General features: G+C 42.1%; 1 protein-coding gene across 2 annotated transcripts in view; it reads right to left on the bottom strand.

Annotated features, from left to right (window-relative positions):
* tet1 (tet methylcytosine dioxygenase 1) overlaps positions 1–21270 on the bottom strand; it is a 32065-nt gene extending 10795 nt beyond the window's left edge. The window contains exons 1-3 of one of the 2 annotated variants that reach the window (XM_074645862.1): positions 20935–21270; positions 20071–20144; positions 17789–20037 (exon numbers count right to left, since the gene is read on the bottom strand). In XM_074645862.1, coding sequence (XP_074501963.1) covers positions 17789–19963 — 2175 coding nt within the window. In that variant the 5' untranslated portion in view covers positions 19964–20037; positions 20071–20144; positions 20935–21270. Of the gene's footprint in view, positions 1–3640; positions 3870–17788; positions 20038–20070; positions 20145–20934 lie in introns of those variants that run through there. The other variant, XM_074645863.1, reaches the window with a different exon arrangement.
* Positions 21271–22144: the final 874 nt, after the last annotated feature.

Raw genomic sequence — 22144 nt, 5'->3', positions numbered from 1 at the left:
GCTGTGTGCGCTGTGTTTATGTTTGTGTGTGTGAGGCAACCCATTTCCCCTCTAATGAACTAGCGCAACTGCAGGGTAGCTGGAGATCTGTTCTTTATCACTGTTTACCTGGCATAAAAACCCATTAAACTCCATCACTGCCACTGTTTTAATGTATTTTACAGCAGAGGAGCTGACAGATCAAGAGCATGAAGCTACAGCACTTCAATATAAACCAGACTCTCAGTGAAGCCCACAAACCAAACAGATAAACACTTTATCAGTTACATGTGCTCTATTCAACTTTGTTCTCTCTATTTTCATCAGATATGGGGGCCAGCGAGTACAGTGAAAACAGAATTGAGCCTTGTGATATCCCACATGTGATGGCTTCTGAGCAAGAGCGTTAACTGTCATTGATGATGAAGAAGGCATTGTGATGCAGTCTTTGGTGGCTGTGGCTAAGGGGATAAAACGGTCGCCCTTCAATCACAAGGTTGACGGTTCGATCCCTAGCTGCCCCGGTCTGGAAGTGTCCTTGAGCGAGACACTGAACCCCAGTTTGCAGAGGTGTGACAAGCTTACATTTTCCAGAGCTCAAAGCATTCAATTAAAGATGGAAAATAAATGGTGTCGAAGGCTGCGCTGACTCTAAGAGGATTAATACTGAGCCATCTCCTGCATTGGGTGTTTAAAGAAGGTTGTCAGTTGCCTTCAGGAGATCTGTTGCTGTGCTTGTGAAGAGACACAAGAGAGAGAGACAAGAAGAGTTGGTTAAAACTACTTTCTCAAGATCCTTTATTAAGTATGGAGATTGGTATACAATTTATTTAGTTTATTACTGGGGCTGTCATTCGATTCAAATATTTAATCGCAATTAATTGTATGATTGTCCATTGTTAGTTACGATTAATCGCAAACTAATCCACAGCAATGGATTCCTTAGTTTTATAAATTCATATGATGCCAGTATCGTCATACTAGCTTTAAAACTGAGCCCGCTACAACCTCCGAAAGATCGATAACGTTAATGCGTTGAAGAAATTAGTGGCGTTAAAACAAATTTGCATGTTAACTTTGACAGCCCCATTTATTACATATCATATTTTCAATCTTTTTTTTGTACACAAACTGAATCTTAACCTAGACTGTGTTTCTGATACGGAGATTTGACACCCAATAAGCTGCTGTGTGAATTTTGTTGAATATGGAGTATGATTACAAATGTGCGAGCAAAAGTGAGCAAAAAGCAAGATTTCGTGGTCAACGAGAAATAGAGTAAAGAAGGAAAAGAAAGCAGTATGTGTTCAAGTTGTTAAGACAATTGCAGCCAGTGTAATTGGAAAAATGTCTTTATCTACATCTTCTGCAATGATTTCTAGTCTTATTTATGAAAATCCATAAATCATGCTGTACCAGATAGAACCCGTTGTTCTTTGACTATGTGGCACTGTCCCTGGTGAACTTGGTGTTTACCACTGATGGCTGAGATAGCTGAAATATTTTTCATATTTAACTGCATTGTAGCTATGCTGGAAATATGTCAACATGGCACCACTTTGTGTATGTTCTTGGCCAGTTATCTACAGGAATGCAAGGCCCATTGCCAAAAGCTGTTCATTACAACAATGTAAAAGAGATGTAGGGAGGATTTCACTTTAGGTAGAGGTTGAACTAGTGTTTGACAACGCAAGGAAAAGTTGCAGTGACCATAAAGCTGTTCATGGTTAATAAAATGTTGAGATCAGACATGATTTGTATGATGGAGCCGATTTATCACCAAGTCTTTCCACTGATGTGTTGTTCCTGATCCCTCTCTGATCCATTGCGCTTTCTCCCCAGTCCAGCGCACTCTCCGTGGCTGTCAGGACTGTGCCGTACTACTAGAAACACGCTGCTGATGCAACAGATAGCTGGAGCTCAGGCTGAGGCAATACGGAAGGTGCCGGTGCAACAGGGTGAGATACCTGCTCCACACAGCATGTGGAAATGGGCCACCGCGACGGTCAGTGCGAGGATGGGTGAAAAGGATGGGGAGCAGGGAGAGGGAGAGAGGGGGGAAAAGGCAGTGTGTCTGTCACAATAGACTGCTTTCAATGACAAAGCAGCTCTGGCCGGCTTCCAGCACTGCACCAGACACACGTGTGTCTCTATGTGTGTGTGTGTATGCGTGTGCATCCATTTGTGCATCCAAGTGTTCATGATCCGAAGCTGACATCAAAGTACAGCCCCCTGTTTTTAATTATGTTACATTTAGCCTTGTGATAACAAAAAGCCTAATGCAGGATGTAAATGCAGAGTCATGTGCTCTCATTTAGCCACCGGGTCTCTGGAGAGAGCTGGGTCTGTGATGTGTTAGGGTTGTGTCTTTGTGTTTGTGCTTGTTGTTTCTGCCTCCAGGAGCCGAAAGTCACTTACACAGCACTGTACTTATTGTTTTAAATACAGACACTGTCTTCTTGTTTTCTGTTAGACAAGCACGTACCCAACTGCTGTGCCTGTCAAAGCTTTGAAAAGCAACAAAACATATGTTAGGGTAGCTAAGGGTGAGTGCTTTACACACAAACACGCGTCCGGAGACCTACCCTAGCAACAGAAGTGTAACCGTCGCCTGAATCCTAACAACCCTTTCTTTCTTTCTCTCTCTGGGTCTCCAAGGAAGCTTAAAGGAGTGTGCATCTATTCTTCACTTAACAACACAGACATACAAACACAATCACATATAAACATGTCTACTCCAACTAAAAAAAAGTGCTCTGAATTCATGAAATAAATTCTGAGTAACTCTTTGGCTGTGCAGTAATCTCACACCGTTAGGATCTTCACCTCACAACGCTCTTAGAAATGATACACAGAAAAAGCATGCTTCCTTCCTGGCTTAGAGCGTAAGTAGTGGTTTATGTGTGATTCTCTGTACACGTGAGAATTTCCTCCATTCATTGAGTGAGTGTTTCCTGTCTGCGCTGCGCTCAATGTCACGTAGTCAACACACAAAACATTAAAAAGAAAACAACGACAAACAAGGCCTTATAGGCGGCAATAAACTTAATAAACTTGAAAGAACTGGCTCCCAGTACGCCAGTAGGAATTAGAACTTAATCAACTGTAAAATTATACAGATTAAGACAATGTAAGTAACAGACGGACCGTTCCTACAAACCACAGAATAATAATACCATTACTACTGCAGCCAAACTAGTAAAACCTGCCAAATTACAAGTTACGACCCACGGCTTACAAGCACTCCACTTCTTCAGAAAACAGCAGGTGCAGAAATATGGCTGTCCAAACCACTGCAAGAAAGAAAAGGGGAAGCAAAGGGGCTCTTCATACAGCATAACGGCAAAAAAAAAAGACATGCAACCGGGGAAAAGAGAAGAGGGGAGACTGTTACCGTGGAAACTGACCTCTTTATTGGTGACTTTGTTGTCACATCCTTTAAACCTACCTGGAAAAGACAAGCCAAACACTCACACACAGAAGCCCAGGTCCTCAGTGATTCAGTAGGAACAATAACAACACCAGCTTCCAAATAAAGCGCTCCAATCAGCTAAATCCAGGGTGGCAGAGAGAGAGAGACAACGGAGGACAACCTCTAGATGAGCTCCACTGTAGCTGACCCCATCTGCAGCGAGACAATAGACCTCAGGGCTGCCTTTACCTTGTCTGTCCTCGGAGGAAGCCCCTCCGGTTTAGGCAGCATATCCCTAAAAGGTATTGGTGGCCATCTTGCTTTGCCTTCCTTCAGCCTCAAAAGAAAACGCTGGCTACAGTAGCCGTGCACAGGGCAAGCTCCTGGGTGTCATGACTAGGGTGACTGTGAGCCGCTGTAGCAAAGTGCTGCTACAGCAGACGCGCTCACACTCGCCGCACACACAGACAGATAGACGCACGCACACACATACGGGATGCCTTTCGCAGACGCAGACAGAGCCTCATCAGCCAATGGCGTGAGGACCTTAGCGGCTTGTAAATTATCTTCCATGCCTAGACTCTCCTAAACAAAGGATCCCCTATGTGGGCTTTTTACTCCAGCCCTACACACATGGATTGGTGGCAAGCTGTGGAACGGATACTGCACACATGCTGGATCTGGATCACAGGAAAACAACTCCCATTACCGCTGAGCTATTAACCCGTAAAGCAGCTCAGCAACACTGCTTAGGCTTTTGGTGATTTTCAACGAATTCCTTCCTTGACCCACTGCTGAAACAATTAGTCCATTAATTGATTCGTTGATAGGCAGAAAAATGAAATATGCCACTGATACAATTTCATTATTTATATCCAATTTTGTATTTGAGGATAAACAGATGAAAAAATGCCAAACATTTTCTGCTCCCACCTTATCACATGTTTCCTACCCCTTCTTTATATCAACGTAAACTGCATATCTTTCGGTTTTAGATTGTTGGTCGGCCATTCTTTAGCATTTCCTGACATTTTATGGTTATGTCAACAGATTAATTGATAGTGGAAATAAGCCCTACTGGTAACTAAACATACACCTGTGGTTGAAGGATGATCTATTTGACTCCTTGAGCCGAAGAGAAAAGCTGAGGTATGAAAATGTATGGGAATGCAAATGTTGTTAAAATGCTCATGAGCAAAATACTTATTCTCTTAAGCAGAAGTCAGCATCACATGACAATGACACTGGCAAGTTTGCAGATAGGAGCATGTGATGTGTGTATGTCTCCCTCTGTCTTAAACTATTCCCCCAGATTGTGTTTGTTATATTAAATATAAAAGGTGTAAGTGTTGCAGTCTGTCACATCACACACAGTATGAAGCATGTTATATCATGCCATGCCTTTTAAATGATATCAAACAGTGGCATCCGTGTGGCAGCATCATTTTCTGCTAATTCCCACATGATCTAGATGTTATGGAAGCAGGAAAAAGGATGTTCACAGCATCCATACTGCTTCAACAACCTCTCCCTTCATTCTCTCTCATCCACCCCCGAAAGCCTTTTTCTCTTTCTAAACAATTCCCTGAGGAAAAGCTGTGGTTAGAGAAAAAAACAAGGAGACAGAAAGCAAAAGACAAAGAGAGAAAAATGTTATGAGTGAGTGAAGAGCTCCCCCCCACCCCCTTTTAAAAGCAACCATGTGGCCAAGACGCTGAGGTCACACTAGGACAATGAAACATGAAGGCAGCCAGTGCCTTTCGGTAACACTCTAGTAACGCACCTCAGTCGTGTGTTTGATTGTGGAAGCAGAGAGCATGCAGCTTATTCCAGCCACAACAATAAAAACTATATCAGCCTGGTAGTGTCCATGTAATAAACATGCAAATATCAGGATGAATAAATCAAATGCATGTCATGGTGGAAGATGCAGTTATTATGAAGGGATCTCAAAAGGTATTCATAAGCATGTTACACCCAATAGGCCTGAATTATAGCCAATATAGCGCATGTTCAAATGTGTGTGAAAGGGATAGGTTGAGTGCTCTGTAACATTAACACATGTCACAGTTCATTTATGAGCATGGTGCAGTTTTTGAAAATGAAAACTATATACTAAAGATTTGCATGTTTTTATCTGTTTTTATCACACCGCAGAGTTCAACAGTCAGTCAGTCAGTCAGTTAGTCAGTTAGATGTTTATAACTTATCATAGTAAAACTCCTGCATGCTGTGGCTTCATGCATATGTGGTCTCATGGCGAACATTTTCAAAACCAGTGCCAGAGAGCGAATGCATTTTATTTATTTATGGTGGTGACTGCTGAGTGCAATTGTTTTTCCCCTCATTATTTTGATTTATTCCATTAACGGTTAAAATCAAACAGGCTGTGTTCGGATATCATATCGTTTGCAGGTAGGTGATAGTTTAATGTACATCTGTGAGTACACGATTAGCATCAGAGACAGAAGTAATTTCCCCCCCAACAGTAATAATCCCAAGTTTCCTGACACACAGTAAAACAAACACAGTTGTAGACTAAACACTTGAAATATACACAAGGCATGTGGTGTGGTGTGCTGCAGCAAAGTTCCCCACAAAATGATATTTCCCAAACACTGTCAGTAACAGAAAACCTCAGTCCACATTAACAACAACACATCCTCAGTTATTTCAATCACTATGTGGATCAGCGCCTGCAGATTTAGAATTCATATTGCCTACCCATGTGGTAGCTTTTATGGTAGTTCAACCCTGAACTGGACATAATAAACTTGTATGGACACCTGCAAAATCAATGTGTGTGCACGTAAGTGCATTTCACTACCATTTACTCCGGCCAAAATATGAATAATTCAGTATTTTACTCTGACCAAGCCTGTAAAAGGGTCCAGTTCAATCTGGCAAATTTCCGATTCATTAGAAATCACATGTGTACAGATGCTGCTAAGATGTTTCTACATTCTATGATGTTCACTCATCTGAACTATACTGTTTAACAAGCCAAGGCCAACCATAGTACGCAGAAACCACTCAAATCACTACAAACAAGCACTTAAAACACTAGATGAAAAAAATCAAAGTCTTTCCATCACTGCCCATTTCTAAAACAGAGATTTTAAGATGGGATGACCTAATAAAATATTGCGAACCTTTGCTTGATGTACAAAGTCATTCATGACTGAGCTTCAACGCCACTTGCAGCCTATATCAACAGAGGAACCGATAATAATCATTTCACTAGGGGGTCTATGAGAGGAGATTGCTCTATTCTGTTGTGGAAAAGTGCCTTTAGCCAGTCAGCCTGGTCTGTCAGAGGTTCAAGACAGTTGAATATAATTCCAATTCACACACACAACTAAACATTTAAATTAAATATTAGAACAATGGATGATTAATATATATACACATGTCAGCTCTAAACTCTCTTTGCTGCTGTTATCTATATGTCCTGCTTGTTTGCAATGTCATTCTATATGTACATATGTCACTAAGCTTCTACTGCTTTTAACAACGGTGTCCTTTTCAAACCTTTAAACTGCATGCCCTGTTTTTTGCTTTTGCTCTGATGTATTATAGGAAGCCTTCTGTAACACCTTGGACAGGGACTACAGATGAAAAATATCCTTTTGGCTAATTCTGGCATTTTTTATACCATGAGTATTCATTAATTTGCATTGTCCCTTCTCTCAAATAAACTAAACTATAACTCAAGAATAATTTCCTGACTAACAGTAATGGATGCATTGGGCTCAGCTTACATCTGGACATGTTTATGATGGTAACTGGTTGCGGTTTATCCCAGTTTTTAACACTTCCCAAATTGGGGAGAGCCATATCTGGGTTAAATGAGATATTTTTAGATTCATTGTGGCAGTTATAGGTGAGCTCTCCTCTGAATGGGAATGTTACAGGTAGTCCGACAGGTTTGACATTTGTGGAAAAGTCTACAAACTTTGACTGTCAAACAGGTTACACACCAACCTAAACAATGAAACAAGCCTGTGTAAGACACACACCTACCAACTGCTACCATTCAACTATCAACAAGCTGCTGCTGCTGAAGCCCTTATGCAGTTATACAACATAACATAAACCATTTTCAGTTTTCTCTCTGGCTTTAACATAATAGTTTAAACAAACAGCTCAACCCTTATTGTAAGCTTTGATGCTCTGGTATCAAGACAGGTATTAAAATGCAGAAAAACTAGTACATTACTCCACAATATTAAACTATCTTCATAAAAGTATAATTCATAAACAAGTTTAAAATTAAGCATGAACTGCGTTGGCTGTACTTTGCTTCTCTGCCTTCATAACAGTCCTCCTCCTGCAGCCACTCCATTTCTGCATCCCGAAATACTCCACTACTAACAATATTGCACCGCACCCTTAATTTTCAGCTCTTTAAGTGTCCCATATGTTTTTTTTTCCCTTAACGAGCAACCCAGCTCTCGTTAGGAACAAGTAGTCTGGACATTAATCACCCTAAGCTACAGTACATGAGCATGCAAGTGAGGTAAAGAAAGTTGTTCGGCACCACAGTCGTAAACTGTCTCTGACACATCTGGAGGCTGACCTACTGGAGTCCGGCCCGGCGATGGAGCTGTGCCAAGCGCGACTGATGCCAATAGTTGTCATTATGGCCATTACTGCTGACGCTAATGTAAACTTGTCTCTCATTTGCACGGAAAAGCTACAGCTCTTCGATAAAGGGCAATAGTTTGAGGGAGTTTCTCCTCCTCTTTCTTCTTTATATAGGTTAAGTTGTGACTTTGTACCTTCAGTGAAAGATAGCGGTGTTAATAGTGCTAACAACCATGGGAAAACGGGAAAACACAACTCTGTGCTTGGACTTGTTCCCATGCTGCTCATCCAGTCCACTCATGCACAACTCATCCCAAAAGACCAACATGCACACACAAACGTTTAGAGACTAAGAATAAGCAGTACTAATCTATATGCAAACACTCACATTGGCATTTGGATCCTGTGAAGTCAGACCAATGCAGTTTGAAAGCTGATTTTTCCTTGAAGAGAACTTTGAAACCATAAAGTCAGTGTTACCTGAGATGAGGCAGCACTTTGGCTCACATTCAGCAGACCCCAGAGGCCGCTCACGAATCACACTACTACCTTTTCCAAAAGAACATCTGTGGACTCAAGACTTTGACTGAAACGTCTGCACAACAGCCTTCTGCACTCTCTTCTACATGCTCTCTGCTTCCTCAACAAACATGCATAAATACAAATGCATGTTTGCAGCTTTCACACGTTCTGTATGGATAGTTTGTAACCCTCGGCTGAGGCTATTTTAAGGACACAATGGATTCAAATTCAAAATTCCACACCTAAACACAGAGAGTGTGTTATGCAACATACTACAATCCCACTCTTTGAAGGAAATGTGCACCATTCAACACCACACCCTAAACCCACATGGACTCAATTTAAGTGCCGATGAGGATTGGTCAGCATGAGGGGACGGCGGGTCACTCCAACTCTGACACCTCTGGCCCAGCCAGGAGAGGAGGGAGGAGTCTTAAAACCTGTATGCACAAAATGTCCTCTTTAATCTTGTGCCAGTACTATCCATGTGGTTCTACCTTCTCATTTTGGTCAATCGGTATAAGACAAACATCTGTACAAACACTAACAAACATTAACTCTTGTTGTAGTTCTGTGGTGTTGAGTTTTTGGAGTTGCTGTGGCTAAATATGGCAACGTGTTTCACCTTGGGAAGGACAGAAGAGGAAGGTGAGCGGGTGCATCGGTGTGTGTTAACACTGACACACATGCACACACACACACATACTGCCACTGACCCAAATACACACACAAACACTGTGCAGGCAGAGCAGCGTGGGGGCCCCAGATCCTCTCACAATGAGACAGGAAAAGGCTTACTTAAGTTTGCGCTAGTACAACATGCTGAGTAGGCATGTTGGCCATATGACTGCACGTGTGTGTGCATGTGCTCACACACACAAATATGTGTGCAGAGTCTGGAGACAGATGCATGCAAACTCCAGTGGTGCATTAAAGAGCAACTGCACATACTGTATAGCAACAGACAGGGCTGAGAGAGGATACTGAATGATGAACAAAGAGAAAAATGGACAAGGCAAAGGGATAAACAAGCAAATGAGTTCATTGTATTCATTGCAACTCAGTGGATAGCATCTTAGGGAATAGAAATAATGACAAGAGGGAGCAAGAAGATGAAAGTTATTATCCTCCTCAGGTGTAAAAGCTATATTCTGAGGTAGGCAGGTCAGGTTGATGCATGAATAAGCTCTGGTTTCTCCAGAAGGAGGCCATTGTGTGCCCTTGGTAGGATTTGAGTGGCATTTCCTTTGGGGGGCAAAGTAAGAATTTCTTTTCACCCAGAGAAACCAAGTGGCACGACTTCAAAGCTTATCCAGGGACTTAGAGCCTTACAACAGTCAGGACACGGCACAAACTCACAGATGCAATGAACCTAAGAGGGCTCAGGAGTGGAGCATTAGTGGTATCAAAGTTTAACTCTATCTTGCTGAATTATAAACATTATAGATACTAAAAGGCATACACCTCTTTGCATTGTTGTTGCGGAAGAAACATAATTGCTGCTGAGCTGCTACGACTGAATGTACATTAAAGCCAACTGAGTGGAGTCCCTCATTTAAGTCATTAAACACTGTCTCAGGTTGGATGTAAGCCCTCAACCTGGCACAGCCTGGGCCATACATCTGCTGTGATGTATAGTGGGCTCTGGCCAAATAACTCAGCCCCAAATCACATAAAACAGACACAGCCCCTTTCTGGGCCCTTACCCAAGCCCTGCAGCTATTACAGATAACTACCTCACAGGGTTGTTTTAAATTTAATTGGCTTGGTCCAGGTTAACAGAAAATACAAAGCAGCCCTAATCAGAGGCGAGCTCTTGTAGTAAAATGTGTGTCTGTGCAGAGGAAGAGGAGACGTCAGAGGAGAGAGTAGGCTAAAGCACAATGCAATCTGCTTGGTCATAATGAGTTGGCTCAGTTAAAATGTTGGCAATGTCTCTGACATTTCATGAACCTTTCCCGCTACCTCGGCCCCTTTCTGTCCCACACATTTACATAATGTGAAGGAAAAAGTGTGGATGTGCATCTGTCCTTCAGCGCATTGCCACAGTGCCCACGTGCGTATGTGGGAGAACCTGTACTCATTTTTGTGAAAGGAGAGTGACGCACCAAACTCTATCATGGCTCGGGAAATATGTTTGAAGAGTTTTGGCAAATTTAATACTGCTGACAATTTTCTGCAAGGTTTTTTACCTTCGAGGCAGCCAGTTGTTCCATTTCACTTCAGTACAACAATCGACTTGAAGAGACTTGAAACTTGTTTGAGATAGATAATGCGTCACAGTGAACATCATGTTTACTTTAATATTTGTAGTTATTGGCAGCATGTTATTACCGTGTGGTAATGTAGACCAGCGCAGACTCAAATAAATCTGTACTTGTAATTGCATGTAGGGCTGGGTGATATGGCCAAAATCTTCTATAACTATATAGGTAATTTCATATCTCGGTAACGATATATATCAGAATATAGCATTTTCTGGTCATTCAATAAATAAATAGTCTGAGATGAGACACATTATTTTCAGTAAGACTGAACAACAATTAATTAAAAAAAATGAATGCAAAATCTGTATATTGTCAAGTTTCTTGCTCCCAATAGTTTGAGAAACTTGAAAACATGTTTACAGTATAACACAGGGCCACAACATACTGTTGATAGTGCAACTGTGCAGCAAATATACCATTGCATAAAGAGCATTTTAATAGAATAGAGATCATCAATGGTAAAAAGAAGAGTTTATTAGCAACACAAACAAGTGCAATTACCTCACTGAATAGGTTGATTTACAGAGATAATGCAGGCAATTTTGCCATGTTTAAGGCGCTCATCCCTTGCAGACGGCCACAGCTTGCTGCTGACCCACTATAAGCAAGACAATCCGAGTAGTTTAACCTAATTACCTGGATATAGGTTACAGGGTTCACAGCCTTAAAACCCATAGTACGAGTCCGCTGGTTATCTCCACTAATCCTCCTTACGACCTAGAGAATACTCCATCAGACAACCGTGGCAGGTCAAAGGTCAGCACCAGACAATGAGGTCGCCATGGCAACCGTCGGTGCTAAAGACTTCCACTGCTCGCTGTGTGTGTGTGTGTGTGTGTGTGTGTGTGTGAGAGAAGAGAGGGGGAAGAGGAGCTCAGACCTGACAGGAGCGTCTGCTGGGACAAATCACTCTCACTTTATATTAAGCTGAGAACAATGGGGGTGTTTTGCTGCATGATCGCCTGAACAAGCTGTAAAAAAACCTTCATGTACACACACACATACAGCCATGTGCATGAACATCCCCCTCTGACACAAAAATACAGGTAAGAATCATTCACATAAACACAGACACACACAGCTTTGAATATCTGTTACAAAGCAAACAGTCACCGTTGGGGTGCTGCAGGCTGTCTCTCCTCCCTACCAGAGCGCCGTCTGAAGGATCGGCAAGTGTTTTCCTGATACACGTGTTATCTCAGCTGGGCTACTCCTCTGGCAAATGCATTGCGGCAGAAAAAAGAGGAGTGGAAGAAGTGTGGGAGATAAATTAGTTTGCAAGAGGAGCAGGGTGCTGAGCTGGCTAGCTGACTGGAAGCATACAGGCTACTATTTGTAAAAAGTATAGTCCACCTGCAGCTGTATTGTGCTGAACTGAATGCTTCCTTTGCTATGTAATTATGGTGCACCGCAAACTTACCCAAAGTGTACCTCACCAGGTGCATGGTCTTGATAAATGCAGTGACAGAAGGAGACACAAGCACTCACAGATAATAGTTATGCTACCTGGATTTTTGTTTGCATTTGTGTAAGGCAAGTCCCATACAGGTATGTTAAACCATATACTGGATTGGACGGTTGGGACAAAATGCAAAAGCAAAGTGTTTGAATTGCAAAAACAGTAACATGATATTTACATTTAAGTTACATTTGTGCTTATCTCTTTCCACAAATGCACACAAGAGGAGATAGTTTACAAGTAAATCAGGAGAGGTATACATTTAAGTGTTTCTTTAGATGTCTGCATGTATATATAATAAAGTTTATTTTACATATAGCACTTTACAAAGTGCTTTCTGGAAAAAAAACAGAAGATAAAAAACTAAAATAACAATAAAATAAAATACAAACAATGAAGGGATCATAAAAACACTGGAGGATAAAATGAAATAAAAAAATGTACGTATAATGGCCAGAGAGGGATGATAAAACCCTGCAACATATTAAATATTCATAAATGCTATCCTATAAAAGACAGCATTAAGAAGGGATATTAAAAGATGACTCAATAGGCAGTGTTCCATTGTCCGGGGGCTCTAACAGCAAAGGCCCGGTCACTTTTGGTCAAAAGACGAGATCTAGGAACAACCAGCAGAGTTTCATCCACCGATCTAAGGGAACGCCCAGACACATAAGGGGTCAATAAATCCTTGATATAGTTTGGAGCAAGGCCATTTAATGTTTTAAAAGTGATCAGTAACATTTTAAATGAAATATGGTACATACTAGTATAAGTTGGCTAGCTCAGGAGTCGTGTTCATATTTCCTGGTGCCTGTTAAAATTCAAGCGGCAGCGTTCTGCACGAGTTGGGAGTCAGTGAAGGGAGCTGTGGCTGATATCAACATAAAGTGCATTACAGTAGTCTAGGCGAGAAAAAAATAAAAGCATGTATAATTTTATGTAAATTGGAAGGAGACAAAAAAGATCTGATTTTAGAGAGGTTTGTTTTAGCTGAAAGAAGCATGACTGATCAGCATTCTTTACTTGAGCATCAAAACAGAGCTCTACATCAAGTATTTAGACTTATAGTAGACGGCGAATACGTGAATATTAAGCGTGACAACAAGTGACACAGTGAGCAAATATTAACTGTCTTAGCCTAATCGTCTGAACAACAATAACCCATAAAATTACAATTCAGCATGTTTAAACAAAACCAACAACACCTACCTGCCATAGCCCTTACAACCTTAACTTATGATCAGATGATCATTCCACTCAATGATCAGTTAGATGGTCAAAATAAGGAAAAGACCAGCTTCAATCCCCGAATAGTTACGTCCACCTAACGTTACCTAACGCTATAGCTCCCTCAAACAATGTGTAACGAAGGCCCTGTTCAGACCTGGTATTAACATGCGTCCTGAGTGAGCTGATCACAAGTGGACAGGTGTGAACGCACTGAGGACGCATTGAGATCCAATTGCTCAGACCACATTCAGAGGTGGTCTGGGCCACATGTGGCCACATTCTTTTAGCAGTATGTACGCAAATGTGTCCTGAGCCACAATGAAAATTGAAATTGAATTTCCCCTCAGGGGATCAATAATGTGCCTTCCTCTCCTTCTTCTTCTACCGAAGGACCACCTTCAATATACTGACTGTATATATATATATATATATATATACACACACAGTGTAATGAAATGAAAACTAGTAGAAGCAAGACATAGTGTGTAAGTGGTATTACACACTGAAATGTTAAATACTCTATCAGCTGATTACAATGGAAAAGATCAGAACTGCAAAAATGTCCACATCTTGCATTCATTTATGAACTTCATTACATATTTATGTGCTTGTGCTAGTTTAAGTCAAATGAGCTGCCAGCACTGACAGACTGAGGGGCAACTGATGGGTGACACAATGATGATGGCTGTGTGTTATAATGTATTTGTTTATGCTATTTTACAGAGATGTGAATGTTAAAAACATTATCTATGAGTGCTGACATCTGCCTTGTTAGCCCATATAAAAGTGAGTCAGTTATGCAGCCTACAGCTCTAAACATGTCAGGACTGTTTCAGTCAAATTCACTCTACAAATACTGGAGCTTTTGCACTCGGTGAACTGTAGTATTTTGGGTCTGGTGTGTACGTGTTAGTGTGTGTGTTTGTGTGATCTGGGCCAGGTCAGACAAGGCAGTGAGCCCCGTCCTCACTGCCCAATACAAAGCGAGGCCACGAGGGGGCCATCAAGCCTGACATTTTTAAATGGAAAGAGCCACGCTCAGTTCCTTTCTTACAAACACAAAGAACATGGAATTTCCTTTTCAAACAGTGTTCAGTGTTTTTGCATTTTGTCTTCATACACATAAGCCTTACACTGTTCAATCTGTGTTCTGTTTTGTGTGTATTTTCACCGGCAAGTATGTTAAGTATACCATGTTTTATGACACAGTAAAACCAAACCATACACCGACCATAGTAGCTCACTATGGTAAAACCAGAAACAGAATCCACATGCCACTACATGAACTCCTCTTTGGCCTCTGCCCCTATTTTCACAATCTTGTGGAGTTACAAACATTTGCTGGAAGGGTGTGTGAGCCTGATCAGCAAGACTGCCCAGCAAGTATTTTAACATATTACTCAGACTACAAGTACACACAAAGTAAACCCTCATACACTCACAGTGTGGTTCTTGAGTTGTATATCTAAATACAAGACAAGGGGTAAAGTTGCTCCCCCCCTGTTATGTATCTAGAAATAAGTAAAGAGTGGATGGGGATTTGACCTACAGATCATCATGACGATAGCTGTCCCGACAGTGCTAGCTCGCAGCACCTAGTGCAGGCTCCACCCCTACAGTAGCGTGGAATCAAACAAAAACCTGTTCTCAAACAACAAACACAGGCATTGCATGTATGCTAATGTGATGCCAGTTAAGAGAAACCAACTGTCTCTTTTGCTTAAATGAGACTGGATCTGCTGTTCTGTCTTTTTATCTTCAATGTCACATGCACACACCATACAAATCTGTATACTATGTAAAGTCAAAAGTCACAACCACATATACTGTAAATGTGTATTTGACTCAGAGTCATACACACACACACACACACACACACACACACACACACTGCCCCACATGTTATACATTTCTGCCTGGCCTGATCTTTTCCACCTCGCCCCCTCTTACACTTACACTGAAATAGTGCACAAAGGTCGTCACTACAAGGGTAGAAAATAAAATATGGATTTTCACAGAGCAATTTTGGGCCGCTGATGTTTGAAATTTGGAGGCATTGACATACACAATCAGACAATTTGTGGCCCCTTGATTGTGTTTCATGGGGCAAATAACTTGAATATACCCCCGAACATTTCTGACACTGGTCACTACTAATAACGCAGGTGTTATATAATCAACCTTAGTCTGCTACGACTCTGCCAGTGTATGCACGCTTGCAGAAACAAGACCGCACAGCCACATGGACCCTCACTCACAGTTGTTCATACAGAGCCCTCCCCCGGCCACATGGACACCACTGAACTATGCACATGATTATGCTCTGGTAGCCAGCTGCTGGAAGGAACTCTGATTCCCAACTACCCAAATGATTGAGAACATGTCTATTAGCCGTCTGTCCCTACATAAGCATGTTATAGATAATGCACCATAATCAGAAATGCTTTTTTAGCTAACACCTCATCTGAATAATTTGGATACTACTTTATAAAGTTCCATGCACAAACAATTAAACAATTTAAAACTGCATTAATCATTTATGGCCACTAGAGGGTAAAATAACTCCAAAACAAGCTGACAACCATACACAATATTGGTATTGCTAAAGTATGAGCAAAACATTTGCCTTCTTACACATGCTGCATACACAGAGCCACATCATTAAAGTCATGTTTCTGGACACTTGACAAATCTAAGTCCACCATTCAATAGCCTTTAGCTCTGTTTTGGTCTCAACCAAGTCCTGAGAAAATATGTGGGTCGTTGTTAGGTTACTATATGCTGGATCTTCTTCACCACCTACTTCCTGTTGCTGAAAGCAGTTACCTGCTGTGGCTGGAAATGTGGTTGATAAGTGAGGTTATATATATATAGGCCTATATATGCCAGAAACCAAAACAATGAAGAGGCTCAAAAGTTTGTTAAAGCAGCAGAGGTGGACATCAACTCTATACTTTCATAGTTTACATGCTCCTTTATCTTTTTTGAAACACGGTAAACAGACACTTAAACCTGCAATAACTGAATCATAGTTTTCGGAGGGCCACTCAGGGGCAGAGGAAACAACATTATTATTCATTTGGATTTGAATATAAGTCCAATAGTCACTCTCTTTTAGCTTTGTCTTTGGTCTCTACTAACTCTTGAGGGAAATATGTGTCCCTTTAGCTACTACATGCTCCATTATGTTCACCAGCTAGTCGATAACTGTCTCCGTCTGCTGTTTGGTGCTGAGCAGGTAACGTACAGTGGGTTTTTAGAGCTTTTTCACTGAAAACAGCTGCCTTCTGTGGCAGAAAATGACACTATGAGTAGAGTGGTGAGAGACAGAATTAAAAAGTTTAAGTTGCAGGCTGAACAGCTAAACAATGAGCTGAAACTCACTATAGAGCTCTGTAGAGCCGAGGGGAGCTGCAGATTTAAAAGATAGGTCCATCACTATGAGCAACCCTTTTCGCATTGGCTCATTGTTTTCACATGGTCATTTGATAGAAAATTATAGATTATGGCAAAATTGACAGGGAAAAATCCCTCTCTTAACTAGTGTCCTGGGTGTTCATTGTCTTAAATGGGTTCTAAAATATGCATTCACAATGCCGTTCAGTGCCACTGTGTGCAAAGACATCCGGCTCAAATTGGCCTTAATTACAAACCCATACCTATCCACACACACAAGCATGCACATACACACAGTCACCACGTGCAACTCATAAAATAGCTCATTCCCTTGCTTGCACCATGGATGGCACACACACACAAACACACACACACAAACATACTCTAAGCACGTGCTGAGCGACTGCGGGTCATGTGACAGCGCCTTCCCCTCTAACACTGTAGTTGCGCATGCATTCACACCCAGTCTCTATTCGCACGGACACACACACACACACACACACACACATACACACACAAACACTTCCCCTTTTATCACTCAAGTCAACACATTCCCCAACATTTAACAGGAAGACACCATGAAGTTAAGTGTGCAGGATCTGTTGAAACCGACCGAGGAAAATGTGAAACACAATGTGAAAGTGAAACCTTCTGTTTCAACTGTTTGGCTAATTCAACTCTCGATTATTGCTGCTACCAGTGGGCGGCTGGGAAACCTCGGAGATCAAAAGCAATGCTGTCAGACAGTAACAACAGTTTCAGTTGCTTCAGATCAGCTGTTAGATGCAGTAACTCCAGTAAATTAACACTCTAATCATCGTCTCATTTTACTTGTGAGAACGAACTGAACGACCTGACTGCAATAAAACCCACTGTAATGTGTTCCTATTAAATGTAATTAAATGCCCTCGTGCCGTGTAATATAAGCCTCACCTGTGCAGCAGAGAGAGTGAGCAGAGATGAAGGTCTTCTCCTCCTCAGTTCCACACACTTCCTCATCTTACAGATCTGGTGACCCGTCCTGCGGTTGAGGCAACAACTGCACTGGCCACAGCTGATCTTCCTCAGGCATGGCTCACACATCCCACACCTGCTCCGCTTCTTCCTCTCCTTCTTCTGTGGTTTCGGAGCGTTCCAGGAGGGCAAGCAGGCCCCCTCTGGCCCCCAGGATCCAGGTAGAATAGTCGGGCTGGACTCTCCATACCCTGCCTCTGATTCAGTGTCAAAAGAAAAAGAGGAGCGAGTGCTTTCTGAGCTGCAGGAGAAGGTGAAGCTGCTGTCCAGAGAAAGAGTCGAGATCTTTGGCACTGAGTCCGGCTCTGCTACCACAACGCTATGCTCGCTGAGGTTTGGTTCACACCGAGCTGTAAGGGCATCTGTGCTCAACTGAGGAACAAACGACGATGACAGTGAAGATGTCTCTTTCTGGGTGTGGCGCTCCAATGGCTCTCGGTTGGATTCACTATCTTTGGTCTGCGTCTCTGCTGGTGTGCAAGCTCGTTTCTCTCCCCGAGGAGAAGGAATCGCTAGGCTTTGCAGTTGGTGTGGTTCCCCCAACCTGGGTTTGAAGGAGTCACTGCGGATAATAACCGGCGTATTTCTTTTTACTAGAACTGTTTGCACCATCAGGGCAGTTTCAGCGACAGCTGAGGACCCTGTTACTTGAGATTTAGCACCATGAATGGTAGGTTGTATGTCGGTCTTACCCTGGCTCAGAACCTCTTGGCTAAGTGCCTCTGAGGTGGAGGGGGCTTTGGTGTGATTTGAGGTAGATGTGTTGGAGATTGATAGCACACTTACAGATGATTCTGACTGTGCTGTCAGTCCATTGTTAGAGTGAGGTGGAGCTGGAGGTTGACAGGCTGGAGTGCTGGGTTGGGAGTCAGCAGGATTGATGGAAACATCATTCTCCTCTTCTTTCTTTCCTCCCTCTTCTCCCTCACCATTACCCAGCTCCTCAACGATCTCCTCCATCTCTTCCACGGTCTCATTCTGTCTCTCAACTGGTTTCTGTTCCTCTAAACTCTCTCCTCTCTCATGATTTATCTCCTCTTTTCTCTCAGTGACAACAATCCCTCTTTCATCTGTCCTATTTTCTTTCAAGTCCAACATGTTACCTTCCTCTTGATGGACAGTACACACATCATCTTGCTCACCATCACTGGCAAGATGATGCAGCTCCTTTCCGAGGATGGATGAACTGTCATTTCCCTCGCAGCTGCCCTGCACCCCTGGTGAGCCGATACTCGTTAGCACAGAGGGGCTATCTTTACTTCTGTCACTGCCGATTTTTAGCTGTCCATCAACATCATCACACACCCCAGTCCCACACCTCAGGTCACCTTCACTGTTATGGCTGACAGTCTTTGTGTCTTGCTGGGTTATAGTGCTGTCACTGCTGCGCTGCACGCTGTCTTCCAGTAGGTCGTTACATGGTGGTGAATCTGCTTTAAGAGGGCTGCCCTCTTTAGCATTGCTGACTCCTAAACCCTGATCTTTGATACTCACATGAACTTCAAAATCAGTTTTTAGGGAAACTGGAAGTATTTCTTGAGCATCACAGGTGTCCTCCAGATTCTCATTTTCCTCATCGGGAGTTGAGTCGTTGATGCTGCAGGTGCTTGAGGGCTTGTTTCTTGGGTTTCCTTGCTGTGATGCTGCTTGTCTCGCCGCGCCCCCCCTGCTGGTTCTCCCCCCTCTGCAAGGTTTAGGAGGCTGGCAGGGAGTAACAGACACCCGTGCGCCCCGCAGGGACTTCCTTCGCTCTAGGGGGTCTTGTAACTCGCCACAGTGGTCAGGCAGATTGCTCAGCCGTCTAAGCCTTGCAGATCCTGTTACTTTTACAGCATGGTTAACTCTGCCAGTGGACCTCCCAGGGCCCTGACTAGCAGGCCCACTAACCCCTCTTCCACGGGGGCTTCGGCCCGACTGCGCCCGGGCCCTGGTTGCCGCCCTTTTGGGTTCCGCAGGTGTTTTCCGAGGCGTCTCTGCGGCTCTTCCCCTGGGTTTGTTTGAGTTACAGGTTTGCCTTTTGGTGCTGATCACTTTCTGGCCATTTCTTCTCTGAGCAGGTGTCTGTCTCTTGGCGAGCTTGGTAGGAGCAGGCATGGCTGAGGGTGTGGAGGGGAGGATTTCTGGCAGCCAGCATGGGGGCAGCCAGGTGAATGTTTACCTTTTTGCTCGACACACAATTTTTTTTTGTTTTTAAAAAAATCTTCCTCTTCTGTGTTTTTTATTCTTGAACTGGAAATTATGATGCTGTCATTATTGCGTAATTGCAGTGCATGACCTATAAAGACAGAGTAAACAGGAAGATAAATATAACACATATATTTATACATATATTTTTTCTGTGTAATAACGACAAAAACTGTTAAGCACAGTACAAACAAACTCAAAATCATGAGGTGACTGAAAACATAGTACAATAGCTACAAAGCTAAATCTATACAAATGCTCTTTATATGGAAGTTTTTATTGGACTTTAATTATTTTTTTTAAATTATTTTTAAATTATTTTATTTTATTATTTTTCATTGTGGATGTGACCTTACACAACACAAATACAAAAATACATGTTTGTGGATATAGTGAAATATTTGCAGATCCTGGTACACATTTGTGGAATGTCTTCTGTGGGTTACAACTAATAAACTTACATATCTTTACTTTTTGTCTGGCTGGAAATGACACTTTTTGCCCCGCCTGAAACATCTACTCGGACAAGCAAGTGCTTTAAAGGTTGACGTCAATAAAGATAATGCACTGATATACACAATACCACAGTTTGGATAAAGATATAAAGATATAAAAACAAGCAGTAGCTTGAGTAACAGGGCTCAGCCTGTTTAAAGGGCAGCAGCAGGCAGGTTGAGGAGTAGTGGGCTCGAGCCGGAGGTCGGATCCTGTTTTCGTCTCTGTGCCTGGCGGAAGAGATGTTTATTACCGTGTAAAAACACCTCCAGACTCGCTGTTTATTATCCTTTATGCACTTGACCGCTGTCATGTAAAGCGCCGTGTAGATTCAGGTTGTTTTGGGGTTTTATTTACTCGTTTAAAGGCTGAAATGCTTTACATACCAGAGAGCGAGACAGTTGCACTGTCTGCTAATAATACTCCGCTCCAGCGACACAGAGAGACATGGTGTTGGTTTCCCTCCTCGGCAAATATAGACTGCTGCTGCTGGCAAGTTCACTCCTCTCTCGACGAGGACACACGGACATGATAGAAGCACCGACATGAACAAAACACCGAGTAATAATAATGGTCTTCAACGTGGAGCCGTGTGTAGTCTTTACGGAGCACGACAGCAGTTAAATCCCTCTAATGTCAGTCAGTCTCATCCATCCAGAGCAGAGCAGCACCGCTCTCTCGCTCTCTCTCTCTCTCTCTCTCTCTCTCTCTCTCTCTCTCTCTCTCTCTCTCTCTCTCTCTCTCTCTCCCTCTCTGCCTCCACCAGACGCAGCCCTCTCGGTCTCTCTGCTGGCCAACAAACCTCGTCGTCGTCGGCTGTGGAGGAGGAGTGGAAGAGAAAACCTGGGCTGGAGTAACATCTCTGTGTGTCAACAACATATGACAAAGAAAGAAGGGCATTGCTATCAGGAGTAGATGATGGAAATATTACAATCTGCTAGGATTGACGAAAGAAAAAATAACACACAATAAAATAAAAACTATAAAATAAAAATAATAATAATTATTAATAATAACAATAATAGTAATACTAATTAAATGATTGTCATACTCTCGTTTTTTTATTATTATATATAAAAAAAATTATTGTGTTTTTTAAATTTTTAAATTTTATGTTGGTTTTGTTTCATTTCTGTTGTCCTTTTATGTTTGGCACAGCTCTTTGTTTATTTTTCGCTATGCTTCATTTGTATGTAAATGTTATTAATGTTTTCTGCTGTTTCTATGTATACTGTCATTTTGAAACAGGAATAATGGAGAGAATTTTATTATTATTATTATTGTTATCATTATTAATAATTATTGTTTTTTATTTATTTATTTTTTAAATTTATTTTATTATTATTATTTATTTTTTTCCTGCCAATCTATACTCCAGTCCAGTAGGTGGCGGTAATGCACCTATAAGCTGGTTTGCAAACCGCCAATAAACACCTGTGTTTTATCACGTGGACGCGGAGGTGTGATAAAAGTAACGGTTCTAACGGTCCACCAACCGCCAGTTGAGGATTAATAACGTCCGTTAATATTAGCATGCTGGCTAGTTTACATTGAATATAGCAGCGTTTAATCACTTTTATACGCCTTTAAATTGAG

Source organism: Sebastes fasciatus, chromosome 9 (assembly GCF_043250625.1).
Source record: "Sebastes fasciatus isolate fSebFas1 chromosome 9, fSebFas1.pri, whole genome shotgun sequence".
Taxonomy (NCBI): Eukaryota; Metazoa; Chordata; class Actinopteri; order Perciformes; family Sebastidae; genus Sebastes; species Sebastes fasciatus.
Note: the sequence above shows the minus strand (reverse complement) of the source record. Positions and strands in the feature narration are given on the sequence as shown.